Source organism: Puma concolor, chromosome A3 (assembly GCF_028749965.1).
Source record: "Puma concolor isolate L17-30 chromosome A3, mPumCon1.1.hap2, whole genome shotgun sequence".
Taxonomy (NCBI): domain Eukaryota; kingdom Metazoa; phylum Chordata; class Mammalia; order Carnivora; family Felidae; genus Puma; species Puma concolor.
The window spans coordinates 26,234,852-26,258,966 of NC_141669.1; the positions used below are offsets into that span (position 1 = coordinate 26,234,852).

Below are 24,115 nucleotides of genomic sequence, written 5' to 3' on the forward strand. Positions count from 1 at the left end.
AATAATATCTCAAATTTTCAATACTGCATTGCTCTCAGTTGTCACTCATATCCTATCCATCCATGTCCCAACCCTTATTTTTAAATTGATACATCTTAGATCAGCTTTTCAGACTTTAATTCCTATTTGCCATTCTTCAATTTAAAGGCCCTGACCTTCATTCCATACTCCGATTTCTCAGTCTGTCTTTCCAGTGTGAATCTCTCCCAGTTTCATCAATCCTGTTCCTACTCAACCACAGTTCTTAAAAGCCAGAAAGTTGTCTTAGAAACGTGGGATTCTTGAAGTACAGATACGATAGAAATAATAGTAAGAGTAGAGAAGTAAAGGTATAAAGGAAGAGCATCAAAGTTGAAGGAAGAACATGTGCAAATGCCCCAAGTGTATGACGTAGGTGAGAAAATAGGAGACTGGCCTGAGTGGAACAAGAAGCAGTTTGAAGGCACAGACAGACAAAGGAGTCTGGGCTTGATAAAACAAGTTACTGAAAAACTGCTGTACACTCTGGAGCAGTGTAGTGACAATACGAAACTGTTACTAGTCTAGAACTGAAAAATATAAGATCAGAGACAGGAAGTGTTAAATGACTCTCTCTCAAAAATTTGGCCTGTGGTAGTAATGTCATGGTCTAGAAAGGTCTCAATGCCAGTGGGAAATGAGATATGAATGACCTACACTGTAAAAAGAAAAAGTGACATAGCTTAGTAACCAAGGAGGTATCGGGGAATGAGGAAGAGGAGAAGGAAGAGGGTAACTACGATAATGATAATAAACTAACATTTACTCAAAGCTTACTATGTGTCACTCATCCACGTAAGGCAAGACAGCAATTCACTGAATCCTCACACCAACCCTATGAGGTAGGAATTACTATTTTTCTTTTACAGATGAAGAAATTAAAGCAGAAAGGTTAAGATAGTTACTCTAAGTCACACAAATAGTAAGTGGCCACATCAGGACTTAAAAGGTAGGCAGTAGAGTTACAGAACCCATTCTTAACCTCCGTAAGAGACCTTTACATATTTTAAGGAAGAAGGGAATGTTTTTATGGTGTAGGAAAATCAACGACCCTAAAAACTGGAAGAATACCATATATCCTATAAGACTGTAGGGAAGGTGGGTGGTTCTGAAAACATGATTAACTGACGTAAGTATGCTTTATAGTATACTCAGTATATATATAATATATATATAAAGTATATAAAATATATATAAAGTATAAAGTATACTTTATAGTAGAACTCAGACTTCATAATTTCAGATTTTCAAGTTGAGGGCTTAAAAGTCTGCTAGAAGACAAAACAGTTGTAAAAAGAGAGGAAGAATCTTATTAACTTGAATAGAGAATACACTGCGGAGTGTTTAAAAAAAATCATTAAGTGTACCATCCCTCTTAACCCATATCCTGAGAAACTCTACTTCATAAAAGGACGAAGATCATAGCTAAAGAAAAGAATTTCTAGTACTTTCCTTTATCCTGGCCCAGACACATGGTAAGTAAGAGAGCCATGGTAACAATCATCAAATCTCATTAATGATCCTCTACTCCTACACCCTTCTCTTGCTAATAGAATCCATGATTACACATACATGTGGAAGCAAGGTTTCATTAAGGGATCATTCACAATAAAAGAGGCTTCACTAAGGGAACAGCTAAGGTGTTTTTCATTTGTGCCTATAGTCAGAAGAGCAATGAAAATGTGAGCTCTACAGGGGTGCCTGGGTGGCTGAGTCTGTTAAGTGGCTGACTTTGGCTCAGATCATGGTCTCACATGGGTTCAAGCCCAGTGTCAGGCTCTGCAGCCTAGAGCCCACTTTGGATTCTGTCTCCCTCCCTCTCTGCCCCTCCCCTGCTTGTGCTCTCAAAAATTAATAAACATTCAAAATTTAAAAAAAGAAAATATGAGCTCCACAGATATTTGAATATACATCATAAAAGTATGTTCCAATCAGTCTTTCAAGGCTCTTAAAACCTTAATGCAAAGTCATCCCTGTTCGCTTTTCCAGATCACTCTGGTTCCCAATGTAACCTCATGAAGACAAACACAAATTTATACTGTAACACCTATCATTTCTCATTAGACTAAAAACATGTCTCTAAAAACTGATCCTTCTTACAACACAGGGTACTTCTGCTTCTGTCCTTGTTCCTACACACCAGTTCACCTCCTAACCTTCTAGAATTTCTGTATCCCCCACAGAGATGCAACAAATGAGGATGCAAGGGTACTCTCCATGGTCATTCACAGTTTCGCACACAGCCAGCCTTGCAGTGTGGGTGTAATTAAAATTCCTATGTGAGGAAAATTGCTAATTACTACATGACATGGACTTTCACTTATTCATTCTGAGACCTTCAAAGGTTATAGGTGAATAGCATAAAGTGTGAATGCCAAGAGCCTACCACATATTCTATGAGAGGCTTTTCATCAAAGAGGATATGGAGAACAATAAAAAAACACTTGGACTCAACAAAATCAGGTTCTCATAGCCTAGTTCTATTTAATAGCAGCAAAAATACAAAATAAAAAGATTACCCTAGATGGAATGAGAAGATTGGACCAGATAAAATAATCTCCTGCAGCAATAAGAAAAGTCAATAAGATCTACTAAAGCTATGATCTAGAAAGCCAGAAACTAAATTTAAAAACACTTGGGAGCATATGGGATTAACATGAACAACTGGTTCTAAACAGTTCCCAGAAGCAGCGGCCTCACATTGCGACTCTCCATTTTACTTTGCTGCACCTCGTCTTTTATTCTTTTACTCTCATAGGCATTGCTCAAAGGTCCCCAAGATTCCTGCTTCATAAAAAAATATTAGATGAGGGGCACCTGGGCGGCTAGGTCAATTAAGCGGATTTCAGCTCAGGTCATGATCTCACAGATCATGAGTTTGAGTCCTGTTTGGGATCCTCTCTCTCTCTCTCTCTCTCTCTCTCTCTCTCTCTCTCTCTCTCTCTCTCTCTCTGGCTCTCTCCCACTTGTGCATGAACGTGCTCTTTCTCTCTCTCAAAAAGAAATAAACATCAAAAAAAATTTTTTTTTTATTTAAATGATTATATCTCAAAAAACGTCCAGGTTCAAAAGTCATTATTCAGAATATTTTATTTTTAAAAATGGAATCTTAAAAGTATTAAGTAAACAATACTATGAACTAATAAAAGGTATTAAAATTATCCAAGTCAAATAAGAACAAACTGACCACAATGTTCCACATCTAGATTGTCTGACCGCTAAAGTATACAGGACCTGAGATACTGCCATAAATAACCTACCACTTAAAATAAACAAGGACTAGAAATAAACAATTTATACCTCTCCAGTAACTTAAACGAACTACATGATTTATGAAGATTCACTGTCTCATGATACACTGGTGGAGCTCGACAGGTATGCCTCACAGTATGTAAACTGGTCTTCTATATAAATGTTCCTCAGCTTTTTAAAATTATTAAACTCACTTTTGTGTTAAAAGTAATACATGCACACAGTGTAAAAAAGTCAAACAATAAAAAAGGGGGCACAATGAAAAGTGAAAGTATCCTTTACTCCATACTACTCCTACTAGGTTAACTAGTAACAAATCAAACTCTAGTTTAAATACATGAAGAGTGCTTCAATATCCACAGTATCTGCTTAATCGTGTAAGTAAGCCCCTTTACTTGTGTAAGTAACCTCTCCAATTATCTGATTATATTTTTCTATCCAACATGAGGTTTATTTTTTTTTTTTATGTTTTTATTTATTTTTGATAGAGACAGAGCACATATGGGGGAGGGGCAGAGAGAGAAGGAGAAACAATCCGAAGCAGGCTCCAGGCTCCAACCTGTCCGCACAGAGCCTGACGCAGGGCTCAAACGCACAAAACCGCAAGATCATGACCTGAGCTGAAGTTGGAAGCTTAACCGACTGAGCCACCCAGGTGCTCCTCCAATATGAGGTTTCTTAAGTGATGCATAACTGTACAGCTCCATTCTAAGGGTTCCTGAGATATTCCTGCGTACTGCAAGATAAACAACAATTTTGGCATCAAGGTGTCTTGCAGTCATGGTAGGAAGGCTTTTGGAACTCCTAGTCCATGAGATCATTGCAGTATATATCTCTGGGCAACACACTGTTTCCTGCACCTCAAGATACGTAAGGCGATCCTAAATTCAATCAAAGGATATTTTTAAATCAAATTAAATTCTTCTGAATCTTCCAACTGTGCCTGCCTATATGTCATATAGATTAAAATCATTAAGATTGATCAACAGTTGGTTTATGGGTCGATATTTATTCTTTAACAACATCATTCTATTTAATCTACATCAATATACAAATGAGCAATGTGTTAAAAGTAATCTGTTAAAACTCAGGTTCTGAGTTGGGTTTTGTTTGTTTTTAAGGCTCCCCTTACAGAATTTATGCCTATGAAGGTAAAATCTAAGAAAAGCTGGCCCCAGAGAGCTAAATTTTATAAAAGTTAAATAACTTTTTTTAGGGACACCTGGCTGGCTCCGTCGGTAGAGCATGCAACTCTTAATCTCAGGGTTGTAAATTCTAGCCCCATTTTGGGTGTAGAGAATACTTAAAAATAAACCTTAAGGAAAAAAAAGAATGTTTTTTTAATAGACTTAAAAGTAGAGATCTAAAAATTCTAAGTTTTCTAATTACTAGATAAGCATGTTCTTAACAAAGATGATTTTGTGTCTCTACATAAACAACAAAATATTTGTTGCTGCTTTTCCACCTCAAAAAAAAAAAAAAAAAAACTACTTTGGGTGTCTGGGTGATGCAGTTAGTTAAGCATCCAACTCTTGATTTCAGCTCAGGTCATGATCTCACGGTTCATGAGATCGAGTCTCTCACTGGGCTCTGCAATGGCCATGAGGAGTCTGCTTGGGATTCTCTCTCTCCTTCTCTTTGCCCCTCTCCCACTTGCACTCTTTATCTCTCTCTCTCTCTCTCAAAAATGAACAAATAAACTTAAAAAAAGACACTTCTGGAAAGGAAAAGCATTACTTCTGGAAGCCATATAATAAGATAAACTTGAATATATTTAAAGTTTTCATATTAACAAAATGGAAATTGCATTATATATGCATAAAAATAACTACAAAGTCACTATATAACAGAAACATTCACACCAAAGCCAAAACTATTTTCAAATATCCATTTTAAAACCTAAGGTAACCTGGGAATCTTTTCCAAATCAATGTATTTGTAACTTAGACTCAAAAATTTCATTTCCCAGTCTATTGCCAATTTCAACTTAAAGCTAATAATAAAAAGGAAACAAGTTTAGCTACACTTTCATGAATAACTAGCCTCAACTTAATTGTATGTTCATTTAGCACAGCTCCCACATTTAGAACAAGTTTTAACTAGGAAGGTAGCATAAAATACTTAAATACCAGCAAAGTAATTAGAATGACAATAGGACCTATGTCTTGAGTTACTATAAAGACATGATTATTAATCCATTCTTACCCAATCGAGAATTATGCAAACTTCCCCCCCTCATCCCTGCATCAATTTTTCTTTCTCTACTGGATCATTTCATCTATATCATAAACACTTTAATATCTCCCATCTTAAATAAAAATTCTCACCTGACAACATACTCCCATTCCCTCATTTCCTTGATTTATAGAAAAGCCTGTTAAAAAAATAGCAAAAAAAACTATCCTCACTCATTTCCCTCTCCAATTCTTTCTTGAACCCAGTGCGATCGTGCTTTCATCCCTACCACTCCACAGAAATTGTATGTATCAAGGCCACCAGTGATCTCCATATTGCCAAATCCAATTATCAATTCTTAGCCCTCATCTTATTTGACCTATTGGCACAGAATTTGACACTGCTGATCATTTTCTCCTCCCAGACACATTTTTCATCCTTTTTTGCCTCCTACAGACACCACTCGCCCCTGGTTTTCCTACTTCCCCATTGGTCTTCCTTCAGTATCTCCTTTGCAAATGCTCACCTTCATCCAGATCTCTAAAAGAAATTAGTTTGCCTAAGGGCTTAAGTCTTTGAACCTCTTCTCTGTATTTTACTTGCTACACAACCACAGGCTGTTTAGACTTTAAGTGTGATATATGTAACAACACAGCCTTGGCCCTTCTTCTCTGTACTCCAGATTCGTATTTTTAGCTGCCCATTTGAGATCTCCACTTACAGACACCTAACAGGTGTCTCAAAACATTAACATGGTCAAAATACAATCCTAGATTCTACAAAACACTTTATTTTTTTTTTTAATATATGAAATTTATTGTCAAATTGGTTTCCATACAACACCCAGTGCTCATCCCAAAAGATGCCCTCTTCAATGACCATCACCTATCCTCCCCTCCCTCCCACCTCCCATCAACCCTCAGTTTGTTCTCAGTTCTCAAAAGTCTCTTATGCTTTGGCTCTCTCCCACTCTAACCTCTTTTTTTTTTTCTTCCCCTCCCCCATGGACTTCTCTTAAGTTTCTCAGGATCCACATAAGAGTGAAAACATACGTATGGTATCTGTCTTTCTCTGTATGGCTTATTTCACTTAGCATCACACTCTCCAGTTCCATCCACGTTGCTACAAAGGGCCATATTTCGTTCTTTCTCATTGCCACGTAGTATTCCATTGTGTATGTAAACCACAATTTCTTTATCCATTCATCAGTTGATGGGACATTTAGGCTTTTTCTACAATTTGGCTATTGTTGAGAGTGCTGCTATAAACATTGGGGTACAAGTGCCCCTATGCATCAGTACTCCTGTATCCCTTGGGTAAATTCGTACCAGTGCTACTGCTGGGTCATAGGGTAGGTCTATTTTTAATTTTTTGAGGAACCTCCACACTGTTTTCCAGAGTGGCTGTACCAGTTTGCATGCCCACCAACAGTGAAAGAGGGTTCCCCTTTCTTCACATCCTCTCCAGCATCTATAGTCTCCTGATTTGTTCATTTTAGCCACTCTGACTGGCATGAGGTGATATCTGAGTGTGGTTTTGATTTGTATTTCCCTGATGAGGAGCGACATTGAGCATCTTTTCATGTGCCTCTTGGCCATCTGGATGTCTTCTTTAGAGAAGTGTCTATTCATGTTTTCTGCCCATTTCTTCACTGGATTATTTGGTTTTTGGGTGTGGAGTTTGGTGACCTCTTTATAGATTTTGGATACTAGCCCTTTGTCCGATATGTCATTTGCAAATATCTTTTCCCATTCCATTGGTTGCCTTTTAATTTTGTTGTTTCCTTTCCAGTGCAGAAGCTTTTTATCTTCATGAGGTCCCAATAGTTCATTTTTGCTTTTAATTCCCTTGCCTTTGGGGATGTGTCGAGTAAGAAACTGCTGCGGCTGAAGTCAGAGAGGTCTTTTCCTGCTTTCTCCTCTAGTGTTTTGATGGTTTCCTGTCTCACATTCAGGTCCTTTATCCATTTTGAGTTTATTTTTGTGAATGGTGTAAGAAAGTGGTCTAGTTTCATTCTTCTGCATGTTGCTGTCCAGCTCTCCCAGCACCATTTGTTAAAGAGACTGTCTTTTTTCCATTGGATATTCTTTCCTGCTTTGTCAAAGATTAGTTGGTCATACTTTTGTGGGTCTAGTTCTGGGGTTTCTATTCTATTCCATTGATCTATGTGTCTGTTTTCGTGCCATCTACAAAACACTTTAAAATCTACTTCCCACCTCTACCTCTGTTTGCCCCTTACAGTATAAAATCAATTCCATGTTTGCAGTTTCACAGGCCAAAACTTAAGAGTCATCCTTGACTCTTCTTCTACTCTGCTGGTCCTACCTTCGAAATATATCTGGAAGACACTGCTTCTCGCCACATCCACCACTAGCCCCCTGTCAAAGCCACTATGTCAGCTCTTTCTTGTGCTATTATAATAAGCCTCCGAAACTGGACTCCCTGTTTCCACAAAACTAAACATCCATACAATAGCAAGAGTAATCCTTTTCAAATCTAAGTCAGGTCATGTCATTTCTCAAAATTTTTCACGCCTTGCCATATCACTTAGAATAAAACATAAAGTTTTCATAACAGCCTACAAAGCCTCCTTACAATGTAGCCCCTGGTGCCTGTCTCATCCACTACTGTTCCCCTTGTACATGCCACTCCAACTACACCTTCCTCCGTGCTTTTCCTCAAAATATACTAAGCATATCCTGCTCCAGAGCCTTTGTACTCACTGTTTTTCAACTGGAAAACCCTTTCCCTGGATATCTGCATAACTTCTCTCTCGCATTATTTAGGCTCAAGTGTTAGTTACCTTATTGGGGAGACCATTTCTTACTATTCTATATAAACTAGCACCTCCAAACTCATATTGTCACACTCTTGATCCTCTGATCAGCTTTATTATTCTTAGCACCCGTTAGCATCTGATACAGAATATACAGGCATTTTATTGTGCTTTGCTGTATTGAGCTTCACAGATACTGCTTTTTTTTTTCTTTAAGCAAACTATAAAGTCTGTGGCAACCCTGCATCAAGCAAGTTGATCGGCACCATTTTTGCAACAACATTTGCTCACTTCATGACTCTGTGTCACATTTTGGTAATTCTTGCAATCCAAGCTTTTTTATTGTTATTACATGGTTATCTGTGATCAGTGATTATAACTCACTGAATGGTAAACATTTTTTAGTAGTATTTTTTTCTTTTTTTTTTTAAAGTTTATTTATTTTGAGAGAGAGGTGGTGGGGGGGGGGGGGGAGGGAGGGCAGAGAGAGAGAAAGGCAGAATCCCAAGCAGGCTCTGCACTGCGAGCATAGAGCCCAATGTGGGGCTCAAACTCACAAACCATGAGATCATGACCTGAGCCAAAATCAAGAGTCGGATGCTTAACTGACTGAGCCACCCAGGTGCCCCTAGAATGTTTTCTAGTTAAGGTATGTACACTGTTTTCTTAGACATAATGCTATTGTACACTCAAAAGAATACAGTGTAAACATAACTTTTATATGCACCGGGAAACAAATAAATTCATTGGTCTCATTTTATTGCGATATTCGTTTAATTGCAGTGGTCTGGAACCAAACCCACAATATCTCTGAGGTATGCATGTAATTATTTATTGTCTGCTTTTCCCAAGTACTCAAAGAAAGGTAAGCACCATGAAAGTAGTAATGTGAGTTTATTCATAATGCAACTCTAGGGGGGTAGTCGAAAATGGCAGCACAGGAAGATCCTGAACTCACTTCCCACGGACACACCAAATCTACAGCTACATATGGAACAATTCCCTCTGAAAAAGATCTGAAAACTAACTGAATAGTTCCTTCACAACAAATGGTAAAAGGGCCACATTAAGATGGGGAGGAGAGACAGGACAGTCTCATCAAAACCCGACCCCTAGCATGGGGACCCACAATCAGGAGGACTCTCACAAATCCAGAGTTTCTCCCTGAGAACTGAAGGGTTTGTGCCCCACATTAGGTACCCCAATCCTTGGGAAGTGTAACAGTGAGACAAACCCCAAAAACATCGGGCTCTGAAAAACAACAGGGCTCATATCCAGGAGACCCTGAAGGGCTGTAGAAACTGAGATACTTCTCTTATGGGCTCACATGCAGATTCAGTAGCTCTGGAAATTGGCACAGAAACAGAAATTGCCTAGACTGTAGTGAAGAAGATTCGCTGGCTAATCTTAAAGTGTCTACCAGAGGGGCAGGAGTCTGTGGGAACTCTCTCCAAGAACAGAGGCACAAGGCCATTTTTGTGCTCTCTCTCTGCCTTGATAGCACCAGCAGGGTGACCCAGCATCGTGCTTTCCTATGGCCCTGTAAAAAGCTGATGTGTACACATCAGCCATGCACTCTCCCGTGGCCTTGCTAAAGCCGGCAGGCACATGCAGTCTACACAGGGAACACTCCTTGATCGATCACCTGCTTCCATGTTGCTGGGTCCGTTGGGCTATAACAATTGGAAAGACAGTTCTGGACAGGCTACCTCCAGGGCACCACGCAGACAACAGTCTGAAACATATCCTAGTCTTTCTGTGAAACAAGCCTATTTACTTGTCCCAGAGGTTCAGCCTGAGGGGCAGCATTCACGTTGGCCACACAACCAGAGGCTACGGAGGTGCTTTCAAGGAAAGTAGGCCAGCGGACACCATCTTCACACTCTCCTTAAGCCTCACTACAGTTCCCCAGTACCTCCCAGAAAGGAGCGTGTACACTCATCTGAAGCCCTGATTTTTGCCACTGTCACCCAGGGAACACCTTTAGGTCACCTGGTCTGGAGGCCAACAGGGTTTACAGTCTCCAGGACTATGTATGCATACTTTAAAAGCTGCTGCCTGAGGGTCTGGCTTCTAATCAGACTGAAACTAAGGGCTGAGTGAGATCTTTCAGAACACTGACAAGTCGTGGCACACTCTCAACAACTGGGACTTATCAAGAATAAATCAGGCTGCTCAGACATTCACAAAAGTTTCAGAGACAGCCAAGAGCTAGGGTAAGGTTGAAAGATAACGTTCATCTCTTACACAAGGCCACTCTTTCAAGACTGGGAGAGAGGGGTACTGCACCTCATACATAGAAACAAACACAGAGAGTCAAGCAAACTAAGGAAACAGAGGAATATGCCCCAAACAAAAGATTAAGATAAAACCCCTCCAAAAATCTTAACGAAACAAAAAAACAGCACTAAGAACACCTGGCATTTAGCCAGGTACATATTTGTTTAAGTTATTATTTAAGTTATGCTAAAAGTTTATAAAGATTAACTGATTTAATCATCAAAAACCCTATGGAGGTACTATTAATATTTCAATTTTACCAATGAGACAAAGGCACAAGAGATTTAGTAACTTGTATGTCACATTCCTTGTAAGTGGTACAGTCAGCCTCCTATATCTATTAAATGAGATCAAGTTAGATCATACAAATGGAGCATTTAACGAAATGTTTGGCACATTAGATACCTAGTATTTATGCAGTATTTATTACATGTGCCAGACATTAATGTAGACTCTTTATGTGTATTTACTGATTTCTCATATTGTTTAATAAGTAGATGCTATATTATTATTTTCACTATTTTTTATTTATCGGGGCACCAAACCTAATGCAACAGAAGTTATAGAAAAGACACTGCTGTGAAAGAAATGGGACAAACACTAACCTTTACTCTTCTCAGGAAACAGTTAACATGTGCTTAAAAAAATGTGTTTTGAAAGTTACACTGGAAACCAAATCAAAATGAACTGAATTCCTATCACATACAGACACTCTGTTAACTGTTTATTTGTTAGCTTGTAGTTCTAAAAAGCCTTCTGAGATTCAAAGACAAAATAGTCACAGATTTTCTTCAATAAAAAAAAAAAAAAAAAATCCTCCCGCAGGTTTGTTTGCTACTCCATACTGCATGATATTCTGTTTAACGCACCTTTTTTAATATAAGGAAAAAGTTGGCTGAATGAAAGTAGATCTTTTTAATATTTAAAACTGAGATTACTCATTTACATCAATCTGAAATCACCAAGTTTATGTACTGCAAATAACCCTCAGCTTTAAGTCAGTTTTATTACCAAAAATAAACTCTAAAATTACTGCACCTGAGAAAATAGCTAATCCCTTTATCCTTGAGTTAAAGTGGAAGCCAAAGGAATCATGAAAATGACTAAATATAATTTCTTCAGCTCAACATAGTATTTATTTTTTAATTTTTTAAAAATTTAGTTCAATTTGTAGTTACTCATTCTATATTAATAATTAACATATGAAACATGTAAAGATGTCTTTAAGGTAAAGAACCTTAAAACTTACGGTGCAATAATGGCTCTAGCAGGTCTTTTTGTAGACTGTACTTGTGAGAGCCAACCTTCTAGCTGTGCGTTCAGCTGCGGTCCTATAAAAAGAGAAAGAGGGAAACTGGAGTCAGCAGAGAAATGTACTATATATAACTATATGTGACACAAAGCCCTCACTGAACCTATTTAGGACTAAAATAGCTTAATGGGCAGTGGGATCATTAGCTAGGATGATAATGTTTGAAAGTTAACCAACTACTAAGCAAGCCATAGATAAGATCATGTACTGATTAAACAATATTTGCTTTTATCCATTTACTTATTTATATCCGTCTTCATTCCAGAACTATTCAATCTACAATTTGAGGCACTGTTTAAACAAAACAAGAAACAAAAGACTGTTGGCAAATGAAAAGAAAATACCCAAGTGATTGTTTTCAGAGTGCCAAAACTTGCTTAAGTCACTAAAATCACATCCATGGAGTGATCACTCCCACACCTAATACCTTTCCCTCCTATCCATTCCAGCCCCTACTCCGCTGACCACATTAATAACCAATGACTATGCCATGTCAAAAATCTCAATTTCAGTTGCCTGGGTGACTCAGTTGATTGAGCATCCAACTCTTGATTTCAGCTCAGGTCATGATCACATGGTTTGTAAGTTCAAGCCCCATGGCAGGCTCTGCACTGTCAGTGAGAAGCCTGCATGGGACTCTCTCTCTCTCCCTGTCTCTCTGCCCCTCCCCCATCTGTACTCATGCTCGCTCGCTCTCTCTCTCTCTCAAAAATAAGCATTTAAAAAAATTTTTAAGTAAAAAACAAAATAAAATACATTTTTTAAAAATCTCAATTTCAGGGTGCCTGGGTGGTTCAGTTGGTTAAGCGTCCAACTTTGGCTCAGGTCATGATCTCGTGGTTCATGAGTTCGAGCCCCGCATGGGGCTCTGTGCTGACAACTCAGAGCCTGGAGCCTGCTTCAGCTTCTGTGTCTCCCTTCCTCCCTCTCTCTCTCTCTCTCTCTCTCTCCCTCTGCCCCTCCCCCGCTCATACTCTGTGTATGTCTCTCTCTCAAAAATTAAAAAAAAAAATGTTTTTATTAAAAAATCTCAATTTCAATCATCCCACTCGCCTCACATCCTATCTTTCCAGTTCACTTCTAGAAATCTGTTCGTTCCCAACAGATATGGAGTTACTTTTCCCACTATCCTTCCTCTCCTTTCTTCTTCACCTCTTAACCCAGCCTGAGACTTGATGATCCATCACTACAATCATTTCCTTGCCTTTGCTCTCAGTCTTGTACCTCTCTTCCTCCATCACAGTAAAGTCATAGTTAAAACCATCTTTCCACTTGACACAGTACCTTCACCTATATAGCTGAATGAGATAACAAAGAAATACAACCAAATGAACTTTGAAATTATGCCCATAAACTTCAGCAGACCCTTAGGAAAGCTCAGAAAACATATTACATTAACTTAGAGAATTTGCTCTCTCAGCCTTAAGACAATCACTTCATAGAGCTTTCCATTTTATCTTGAACTCTCATCCCCCTCTCACTCCCAGATGATCATGCTTTTCAATTTGTCAAAGAAGGGGCACCTGGGTGGCGCAGTCGGTTAAGCGTCCGACTTCAGCCAGGTCACGATCTCGCGGTCCAGGAGTTCGAGCCCCGCGTCAGGCTCTGGGCTGATGGCTCAGAGCCTGGAGCCTGTTTCCGATTCTGTGTCTCCCTCTCTCTCTGACCCTCCCCCGTTCATGCTCTGTCTCTCTCTGTCCCAAAAATAAATAAACGTTGAAAAAAAAAATTTAAAACAAACAAACAAACAAAAAAAATCAATTTGTCAAAGAAAATCAGAAGATGGCCAACCATCCTGGTTTACCCAGGACTTTCCCAGTTTAAGCAATGCAAGTTCTGCATCTTGGGAAACCTCTTAGTCTCAGGCAAACTTGGACATTAGTCACCCTAAATTCAGAAAAGAACTCCTTCCCCTTTCGACCACTTACTCTGCTTTCTCTCCTGTGTCAACAAATGGTCCTTACTCCTATCAAAAGCCAACAAATTACTTCTGCACTGGGTACCATTGTTTTTCTTCTCAAGGACGCTGCTCTTTTGTAACTATCCCAGTCTTCCTACACTAACTTGGTCCCTTTTTACTAGATCATTACCATTAACATGCAAATATATAAAATAAGCAGACTGATTTCCCCCAACTACCACTCATTTCTCTGGCCCCCTTTTTCTCTTTTTTTTAAGCTTTTGATCATAACATATTTAAACATTACAAGAGAATCTAGATAATAATAAAACAAACACCCATGTAACCACTGTCCAAATATAACATTCTTATTTGCTTAAGATCTTCCTTTATTAAAAAATAAAATATTACACAGTAGAAAAAATTGCTGAGCCTATTATATATTTCCCTCCTTAGAGGTAACCACTTCCTGATTTTGGTGTTTTTCATTGCATTACAGTTTTACTAATATATATACCTATAAAACTATGCATTTCTCTGCACAGCTATTGTTCTACATGTTTTAAAATATTAAATAAATATATTGTGCATATTCTTTTATAATTTGAGTTAGTCACTCAACATTGTAAGTTATTCATGTTGAGTTTGTAGCTCTAATTCACTCACTCTCAATACTGTTAGTATTGTGTGAACATACCAAAATTTACCTATTCATTCTCTTCACAGACATTTGATTGTTTCCACAGCTTCACTGTTAATACTCAATGTTACAAGTCTCTTATAAACATGTATTAAGAGTTTCTCTGGGATTTAACTAGAAACAAAAGTACTGGATCATAGAGTAGGCACATCTTCAACTCTACCAGAACACTGCAAACTAAATTGCCCACTAAAGTGGCCAGATCAATTTACCCATGAGTGTAAGGGCATAAAAAATGAGAGCTTTAACTCTCCCTGTTAAAACTAAGGGAAGAGAGGGACACCTGGCTGGCTCAGTCAGTGGAACATGTGACTTTTGATCTCGGGGTCGTGAGTTGGAGCCCCACGTTAGGTGTGGAGCCTGCTTATAATATAATATAATATAATATAATATAATATAATATAATATAATACAATACAATACAATACAATACAATACAATACAATACAATATAATACAATATGGGTCATCTGGTTAAGCATCCAACTCTTGCTTTCTGTTCAGGTTATGATATCACAGTGTATAAGTTAGAACCCCACATCAGGCTCCACACTGTTAGTGTGGACCCTGCTTGGAATTCTCTCTCTTCCCTCTCTCTGCCCCTTCCCCACATTTGCATGCTCTCTCTCAAAACAAATAAATAAGCTTTAAAAATAAATTAACTACATAAAATCAAACAGGGAAGAGATACCCCACACATTTTTCTTAGAGCACTTTCTCTAGAAAGCTTGTAATTGTAAATTCTTTCTTTATCCCTTTGAAATATATGTATATGTAAATCATTTTAAAAGCTAAATAAGCTTCTATCCCCTCCACCCACCCCAGCTGGGGCTCAGTCAGTAGATCATGAGACTTTTGATCTCAGGGTCATGAGTTCAAGCCCCATGTTGGATGTAGAACTTACTTTTTAAAAAATTAAATAAGTAAATAACTATGTAAATGAAAAAACAAACAAATAAATAAGCAAGATTCTAACCAGCACCCCAGGACTATCTTAAGGACCTAATAACCACTTCTTTGAAATGTTATTTGCACAAAGGAGAGAGCACCCTCTTTCTGCCAGTTTCTGTGGGAAGACATGAGCACTAAGTAGCCAGCCACCTACCTCCAAGTTGCAAAAGATTCAAGTTTATTTTTAGCCAATTAACAAATACATATGGTCACCCCAATTACCAAGAGATTTAGGATAAGCCACATGTGAGAAATGCTGCTATCAAGTTCTCTTACTTGAGCACTACTTACAATTTATCTTGACAACATGTATGTAATGAGTTGTATCTGCTTGGCTATAGAAAAGCATGAGCTCTCCTTATATCTTTGCAATCTTTTAGCAGATTGCCTGTAATGTGCTTCACATTCTGGCTCAATGCTTACTCAAGAAAAAAAAAATTTCTTTCTCTTCTACCTTTGAAGAGAGGTTTTTCTGAAATAGAGGCTTTGGCTTAAATTATATTTCTCCAACATCAGCAAGGCTCAACAATTTGCATTTCTCTTCATCCTTACAAATATAAGATACTGTCAAATTTTTTAACTTTTTGGCAAATTATGGGTATGTAATAGTATCCCTTTATTAAATCCTATTTGTATTTCCCTGATATCCACTCAGATTAAACATCTACTGATTTGGATATCCCTCTGTATATATATTAAGGACTATACACATAAAAAAAGTTTATAATGAACAGCCCCATTATTAAAATACCAAAGTACAAAAAAGTTCTGACTTCAGCAAATATTGTGGTTTGTTTTAAAATTTTAACGTTTTTAAAGTTTATTTATTTATTTTGAGAGAGTGAGAGCAAGTGGGGAAGAGACAGAGACAAGGGGAGAGAGAGAAAGAGAATCCCAAGCAGGCTCTGCACTGTCAGTGCAGAGCCCAAAGCAGGACTTGAACTCACAAACCATGAGATCATGACCCGAGCCAAAGACACACGCTTAACCGACTGAGCCTCCCAGGCACCCCTAAAAACTTAAATTTAAGGACAAATACCCCCAAAAAATTATATTACATAATCTCATTAACTGAAGGAAAAATAGTTCAGATTTTCAAAGTAAATTTTTAGCTGCCTAACAAATTTCATACTAACTTAAAAAATATTGCTCTAAATATTTCCACATTATAGAAAGTTTATAAAACAGAAAATGAATAATGGATAAAAGCAAAGAACATATTATCTCCCAATTTAGGCACTCTACTGCCATCAACTTCAGTGATTTTAAGCTCTAAATCAAGCTCTCTTAGCAGTCTTTTTATTAAAAGACCAATTTCCTCAGAAGGATCCTAAGGTAAAAGCTAAACTCCAAGTTTCTTAACTATCTTTGAATAAGATAACTGAGCATATCTATTTATTACATATGGTTGCTTAATTGTTGATCTACAAAGTGTCAAGTAAAAAAATGAATTCTTCCAGAGAGGCTAACTGATACTTGGCCATAAGGTATCCTTACTTAATACAAGATGATGATGAACTATTGCTTTATTTTTCAAATACCACTGGATTTGAAGGCACACTAATGAGTAGGAAAATCAAAAGTACTATTACTTAAATAGCTATTAAATAGTTTTACTATTTAATGGCTGTGTGATCTTGCCCTGAAAGGGATAAATGGGTATTTACTTCTTGGGATAAGATACTAAAAGTAGGTTCCCAAAGTATCAATGCTCAGGTATTTCCTTAGGAAACAGACAATAAATAATGGGCTGTATTTACTACAATGTAACTTATTAACACTTCTGTTTTTATCCTTCTTGAGTTAAACAAGTTCACAAGCAAGTTTATTCTCATGGTGACAAAACTAAAGAGATACTACACACACACACACACACACACACACACACACACACACACACACACACACACCCACCCACCCAATCCTGCTCTTCCTATGCAACTGACACAATTCTAAGATATGTAATTGAGTAAGCCAAATTGGTTTTCTACACTTTTCTGTTTGGCCTACTGAAGAATAAGATATTTTTCTTTGCAAATAAAAACTTTCAGTGGTCTCCTCACTCTGAACAAAACTCCTGTGTTCTGTAAGCTCTTCTCTTTTTCTACTGAATAAATTAACACATCAGAGGGTTCGTTATGACCAATAATGTTCTAACGTCACAAATAACTTTGCCGTCATTTATTAATTGAATGAATATTTACGGAACACCTATTTATGTGCCAAGAAGTGAAATGGATGATGCAGTTACAGCACTAAAAGGACAGATGCGATGCCTGCCTCCATGGAGCCTCTGTCGGTGTCTTAAATCCAAAGAATGGCTCAAAGACAAAAACTTCAGACACCAGGACAATCTAGTAAAGGAGACATTTTTGGTTAAAAGAAGAGACTTCTAGAGTTGCTCAAAGTATCTCATATATATCAAGAATGACCAACTGCCACAATTTTTTTACCATTAATTTTTAAGTGGTACCTGCCCAGTGACACAGTAAACTTAATTCCACAGGATTGGTTAAGGCAGAGTAACACGAGACAAAGCAGAAGCAAAAAATACAAATCCAAACACAAGTATGCTGTCAGATTTTGTTATCAATCATTCTGTGAAACCTCTTCAAAGTAAAAAACTAATCTGTGATCAAAAATCTACAAATAATAAGAATTTATGCTAGACTTTTTATAACAGTGGCTGCTAGATCTCTGAGTTTCATAGGCCAAAAAAATTTCAAAAAAAAATGGGGGTAACCAACACACTAATTTTTATTTAACAAGAAAGGACACTTAAAACATATCAGCCATTTATCTACGATCACCATGACTTCATAAAATAAATAACACCAAAAAGTAAGATGAGTACAAAGTAAGATAATCCCAGTCCTTTAAACTGAATAAATTAACCACATTTCGTTGAATGTGTTAAAGAAAGAGAATCCCAGTGTTAAAGTGCATCATTTAAAATAGAGACTTTGGCTTAAATTATATTTCTCCAACATCAGCAAGGCTCAACAATTTGCATTTCTCTTCATCCTTACAAATATATGATACTGTCAAAATTTTTAACTTTTTAACTGAACCCAGTGTTAAAGTGCATCAGTGTTAAAGTGCACCATTATGTACCACTAAGAAAGACAAAAATACTCCCAATTAAACTAGGACACATGGCGTCTTATCACTTAGAATTTATTTACTAAGAAAGCTTTTTAAAACTTACCGAGATATGAATTATCAGAAACATTCATGTTTGTATTTGAAAAAGCAAAATAGGAGCACCTGGTGGCTCAGTCAGCTGGACATCAGACTCTTGATTTTGGCCTCCATGCAGTCAGTACAGAGCCCGAAGGGGGGGGGTCTAGATCTCACAAACCCATGAGATAATGACTTGAGCCAAAATCAAGAGTTGGTCACTCAACCCACTGAGCCACCCAAGCACCCCTCAAAATATTCTTAATGTCTTCAAATTCACAATCTGATATCTAAATTGCTTTTTAACTCACAGTCACTGGTAATCTTTGCTTTTCCATAAAATCATCCTCTGTACCATTTATGGAATTAGTGATGCAATATTTATTTTTTTATCCTTTTTTTTTTTTTAAGAGAGAGCAAGCATGAACAGGGGAAAGAAGCAGGGAGAGAGAGGGAGGGGGGAGGAAAGGAGGAGAAGAGAGAGGGAGAGAGAGAATGAATCTCAAGAAGGCTCCATGCTCAGCTCTGAGCCCGACATGGGGCTCGATCCCACAGCCCTTGAATCATGACCTGAGCCAAAATCAAGAGTCCAAAGCTCAACCAACTGAGCCACCCAGGTGCCTTAAAATATTTCTTGTAAAAGTGTTCTTCTATTGTCTCTGGGACTCGTGTCCAAAAAACTGACACAAACTGTCCAAGTTCCCATGCCATACATTTCTTGATCTTATGAAAAGTGTCACCAGAAAATGTAACTAACGAAAGGTTTCAGAAGACAACCCAGGAATGGTAATCTCTTCCACAAATGGTCCTTAAATGCTATGTTAACTAAAACATCAAGGGGTCACAGGTGTCCAGTCATAGAAGCAGAATGAATTCTTGAGTTCACATATATGTAGACAGTGGCAACTATTTCACAACCAACAATAATGTCAAGGTGCCATTGATTATAAAACATACCAATTTCAGAAATGTTAAAATGTGGGAATATATACATCTTAAAATTGATGAAATGCAGTAGGCACTATAAAAACTACACTCACTACAATGTTCTGATTTTTTCCTTTTATATCAGTGCAGAACAGCAAAAATTATATTCATCAAAGACCAACATTTGGGACCACTGCTTCTCACTACAATGAAAAGTGCTTTGAGAAGCCTTACCAACTATAATAATCTCATTTAATTTTAAGTAAACTTTCAGTTCTCCCTAAATCCTTACTCTCATTATTGATGCTGTATTGTAACCACATACCTAAAATTTATTGTTATGCTATTTATAAAACTTAGTATCTTATTTTTAGATACATCTAAAGAGATACTATTTGTTTTTATGTATCTATGATAGGACTAATCACATAGAAAATAATATGCTCTTGGGACCACAGGCATTGCCACACTGAATCTAACCTAAAACTATCCAGAGCATTACTATATCAACCCAAAAGAAACCTTTGCTGTGAAGAACAATGATTATTCTCTTTAATAAAAACCTTAAAGTTTAGGCCAAATCCAAATATCTTGGATTCCTTATTACCCACCAATTTATTTAAACATTTTAAGAATTTACCTACATTTTTAAAACTCTAATTCAGAATACAATTGCATTAGAGCAATTAATCATTCAAATAAATGTTTAGTGTGTACCAACTCTTATATTTGGCCAACCGGAAATTACGTCCCACTCTTCTACCCACTCATATACAGTTTCTCACAATTTTCACAGTTAATACCAATTCCATTGGCATTTCATATCTAAAAAGGTTGCAAATTTGGAAGATAACAGTGTATTTCTCCCTCCAAGTCACACAGAAAACTGTCATCTGAAAATAGGTTTAGCAGTAATCTCTTTAACAGTCTATGAATTTGCATTGTCTATTCCTACTCCCATTCTCCGTTTATAAACAAATTCCCTATCCCTAACAAATGAGGGCACTTAGGTGGCATAGTCAGTTGTGTATCCAACTCTTGATTTCAGCTCAAGTCATGATCTCACAGTTCATGGTATCAAAACCCACAGCGGGACCAGCGCTGACAGCACAGAGCCTGCTTGAGATTCTCTCGCTCCCTCTCTCTACCCCTCCCACGCTCACACAGATGCTCTCACTCTTGCTCTCTCTCTCAAAATAAACTTAAAACAAAATGTGACCCAAAACTGCATCCGTTCATAATTATGTATGACAATGCCTATTTCACCAAAACCTCACCATTCCCTTCAAAGTAATATTTTGAAAGATAAAGTAATTTAATTCATGCCCCCATTTGATAAAAATTAAAATCTAATGCCCTTATATTTGGCATTTCAAATTAAATTAAATATTCTATTTCTTTAACCAAAGAAATGTTAGTTAACTTCTAAGAAAAATGTATTTGGACTTCTAAGATACTTATTTCTACTTGGATGGTAGAACAGCAACGTGATTCTTGCCAGTCACAAGTTTCCCATTACCAATGTTCAGCAAACAACTACTATCTATAGGCCTTTACAGAAGACAAGTTCAATTCAAAATCAAGCGTATTATGCTGCATCATGCTGCTGTTTTAAATTACAATCCTGAAGATTTTGACATGCTTCTACCATTAAATTTTCTAACTAATGGGGTTTCTCCTTCAATAGTCAAAAAGTGGTCTACAGACCAGAATCATCTGATGTGTTTACCTAAGAAAGAGATCTCTAGGTCTTACCACAGAGCATCACAAAGCCATTATCATTGCAATCTCAGGGGATGAAGACATTTTTTTAAACAAGATTTTAACAAGCTCTCCAGGGGACTCCTATACACATTAAAATGTTAGGCCCACTGCCATACATGAGTTTATTTGCCCATGCTATATGAATGAATGTGGCAACAGGCTCTTGGAAGGTTTACAACTGAGATTTTTTCATTACCATAAAAAAAAAAATCACATAATCTTTAAATTAGCAAAATATAAATGGATGAACTTTTACCTCCAAACTACTTTAAAGCCGTAACTTTCATTGTTTCTTAAAATTTACATAAGTTTATTTTTAATGGTGTTTCTAGCCTCCCATTAGGATCAATGCCTCTCCAGCTTTTGCTCTCAAATAACCTTGATGACAAAGTCAACTCAGATTCTTAGAAACTAAGTGATACACAAATTCAAATTCCCTCTTAAATCTTATGTTTTAGTCCAAAAATTCATGACATTTATATTTGTATTACCATAGTAATAGGAATAACTATTTGTAATCTCAAAACTCCCATACTCCTATTTGCAATTTAAATGGAGGCTTCAAGAAGATATACCATGTTTATCCTCTAACAGAGTCAGGTATTCTACCGAGGAAATATGAACCTGAATCATAAAAGGCAACCACCTAAAATGAGAGAAATGCTTAAAATTGGGTCTATAATACTTAATGGGTATCTAACCAAGAATCATTTTCTTCCAATTGCAACTAGTGTGTTTTTCTTCCTTTTTCTAATGTGTCTTTGGGTTATAACCAGTCAGTTGATTGATACTAGTGAATCTGGATACTTTGATAGCAAATCCAAAAACATAATCTGTAGAAAAATAAAACAAGTCTGCCTTATTGGACAGAATCAGGACTAAGGTAACAATTCCCACACAAGGTAACACTTCCTTCACGAAAGAAAGAAAGAAAGAAAGAAAGAAAGAAAGAAAGAAAGAAAGAAAGAAAGAAAGAAAGAAAGAAAGAAAAAAGGAAAAGGTTTAAAGGAAAAGTCAGAATTTTCACTTTTCACATATTTCCACCCCAAAACCGATTTACAGACATTACCACATTCTCACCTTATTCTGTGTAATACAGATCTTCTTCTCTAAGAGCTTTCACTTACAGACTTTAAGCAGAAAAAGGAGATCAGGCCCAGTGGACTACATCAAATGAAACGTGTAATATGACTGCCTATTTGTGAACTGATAGAACAATAGATCTGAAACAATCTAAGTGTCCACCAAAAAAACCCAACCAAACAAACAAAAGAAATGCCTGATTAAATAAATTATAGTAAATCCATGAAGTAGAAGACTAAACAAATGTTAACCAGTGATGCAAATTTTTATGAACCCCTATGGGAGATGTCTTAATTCAGAAGAAAAAGAAAAGCACTGTACAGAACAGAAGGTATAATATATTGTCATTTTGTATGTGCACATATGTGATTATGTAAAATATTTCTAGACGAACATGAAATAAATGGATAAAAGTAACTGCATCCTGACTGAGAGTAGAGTGAAATTATACTTCTCACTGGGTACTTTTTTTGTATCTTTCATATTTTGTACTATGTACATGTACCACCTATCCAAAAACTGAGTACAAAAAAAGATGGTGCATTCATATAACATAATAACATGAAGTTATAAACAATGATGCTGCACCAAGATACGGAAGCAACCTAAGTTCCATGAATTACTGAATAGATAAAGAAGATGTGGTATGTATACAGAATGGAATAATGCTCCATTAAAAAAAAAAAAAAGGGGGCGCCTGGGTGGCGCAGTCGGTTAAGCGTCCGACTTCAGCCAGGTCACGATCTCGCGGTCCGGGAGTTCGAGCCCCGCGTCGGGCTCTGGGCTGATGGCTCAGAGCCTGGAGCCTGTTTCCGATTCTGTGTCTCCCTCTCTCTCTGTCCCTCCCCCGTTCATGCTCTGTCTCTCTCTGTCCCCAAAATAAATAAACGTTGAAAAAAAAAATTAAAAAAAAAAAAAAAAAAAAGAATGAAATCTTGCCATTCATGACAACACGATAGACCTACAAGGTATTATGGGAAGTGAAATACTCCAGAGAAAGACAAACACCTTTATCATTTCCCTTATATCCAGAATCTAAAAAACAAAGCAAATGAATGAACAGGCAGCGACAACAAAAGAGAAACAGACTGGGTGGCTAGAAACAGACCCAAGAGAAACAGACTGAGCACCTGGGTGGCTCAGTCAGTTAAGCATCCAACTTTTGATTTAGGCTCAGGTCATGATCTCATGGTTCATGAGACTGAGCCCTGCAATGGGCTCCATGTGCTTGAGATTCTCTCTCCCCCTCCTTCTCTCTCTGCCCCTCTTCCACTCACCTGCATGCATTCTCTCTCTCTCTTAAATAAATAAACTTCTTAAAAAAAGAAAGGGGCGTCTGGGTGGCTGAGTCAGTTAAGCGTCCAACTTCAGCTCAGGTGATGATCTCACTGTTTGTGAGTTCGAGCCCTGTATCGGGCTCTGTGCTGACAGCTCAGAGCCTAGAGCCTGCTTTGGATTCTCTGTCTCCCTCTCTCTCTGCTCCTGCCCTGATCACACTCTGTCTCTGTCTCTCAAAAAGTGAATAAACGTTAAAAAAATAAAAATAAAAAAGAAAGAGAAGAAAGAGAGAAATAGACTCATAAATATTGGGAACAAACTGGTGTTGCCAAAGGGGAGAGGAGTGGAGGGATAGGTGGAATGGGTGAAAGGTATTAGAGGTACAAACTTCCAGTTATAAATAAATAAGTCTCAAGGATGAAAAATGCAGCATAGGGAATATAGTCAACATTACTATAATACACTTATCGTGGTGAACATTTTGTAAAGTATATAATTGTTGAATCAGTATATTCTATA

General features: G+C 37.3%; 1 protein-coding gene across 4 annotated transcripts in view; it reads right to left on the bottom strand.

Annotated features, from left to right (window-relative positions):
- The window catches only part of MEMO1 (mediator of cell motility 1), a 124,531-nt gene that overhangs the window by 52,653 nt on the left and 47,763 nt on the right, over positions 1-24,115 (bottom strand). For all 4 annotated transcript variants that reach the window (XM_086700310.1, XM_086700312.1, XM_086700311.1 and 1 more), the window contains one exon: positions 11,751-11,832. In XM_086700310.1, the coding sequence (XP_086556436.1) occupies positions 11,751-11,832 (82 nt within the window). The remainder of the gene's footprint in view (positions 1-11,750; positions 11,833-24,115) is intronic.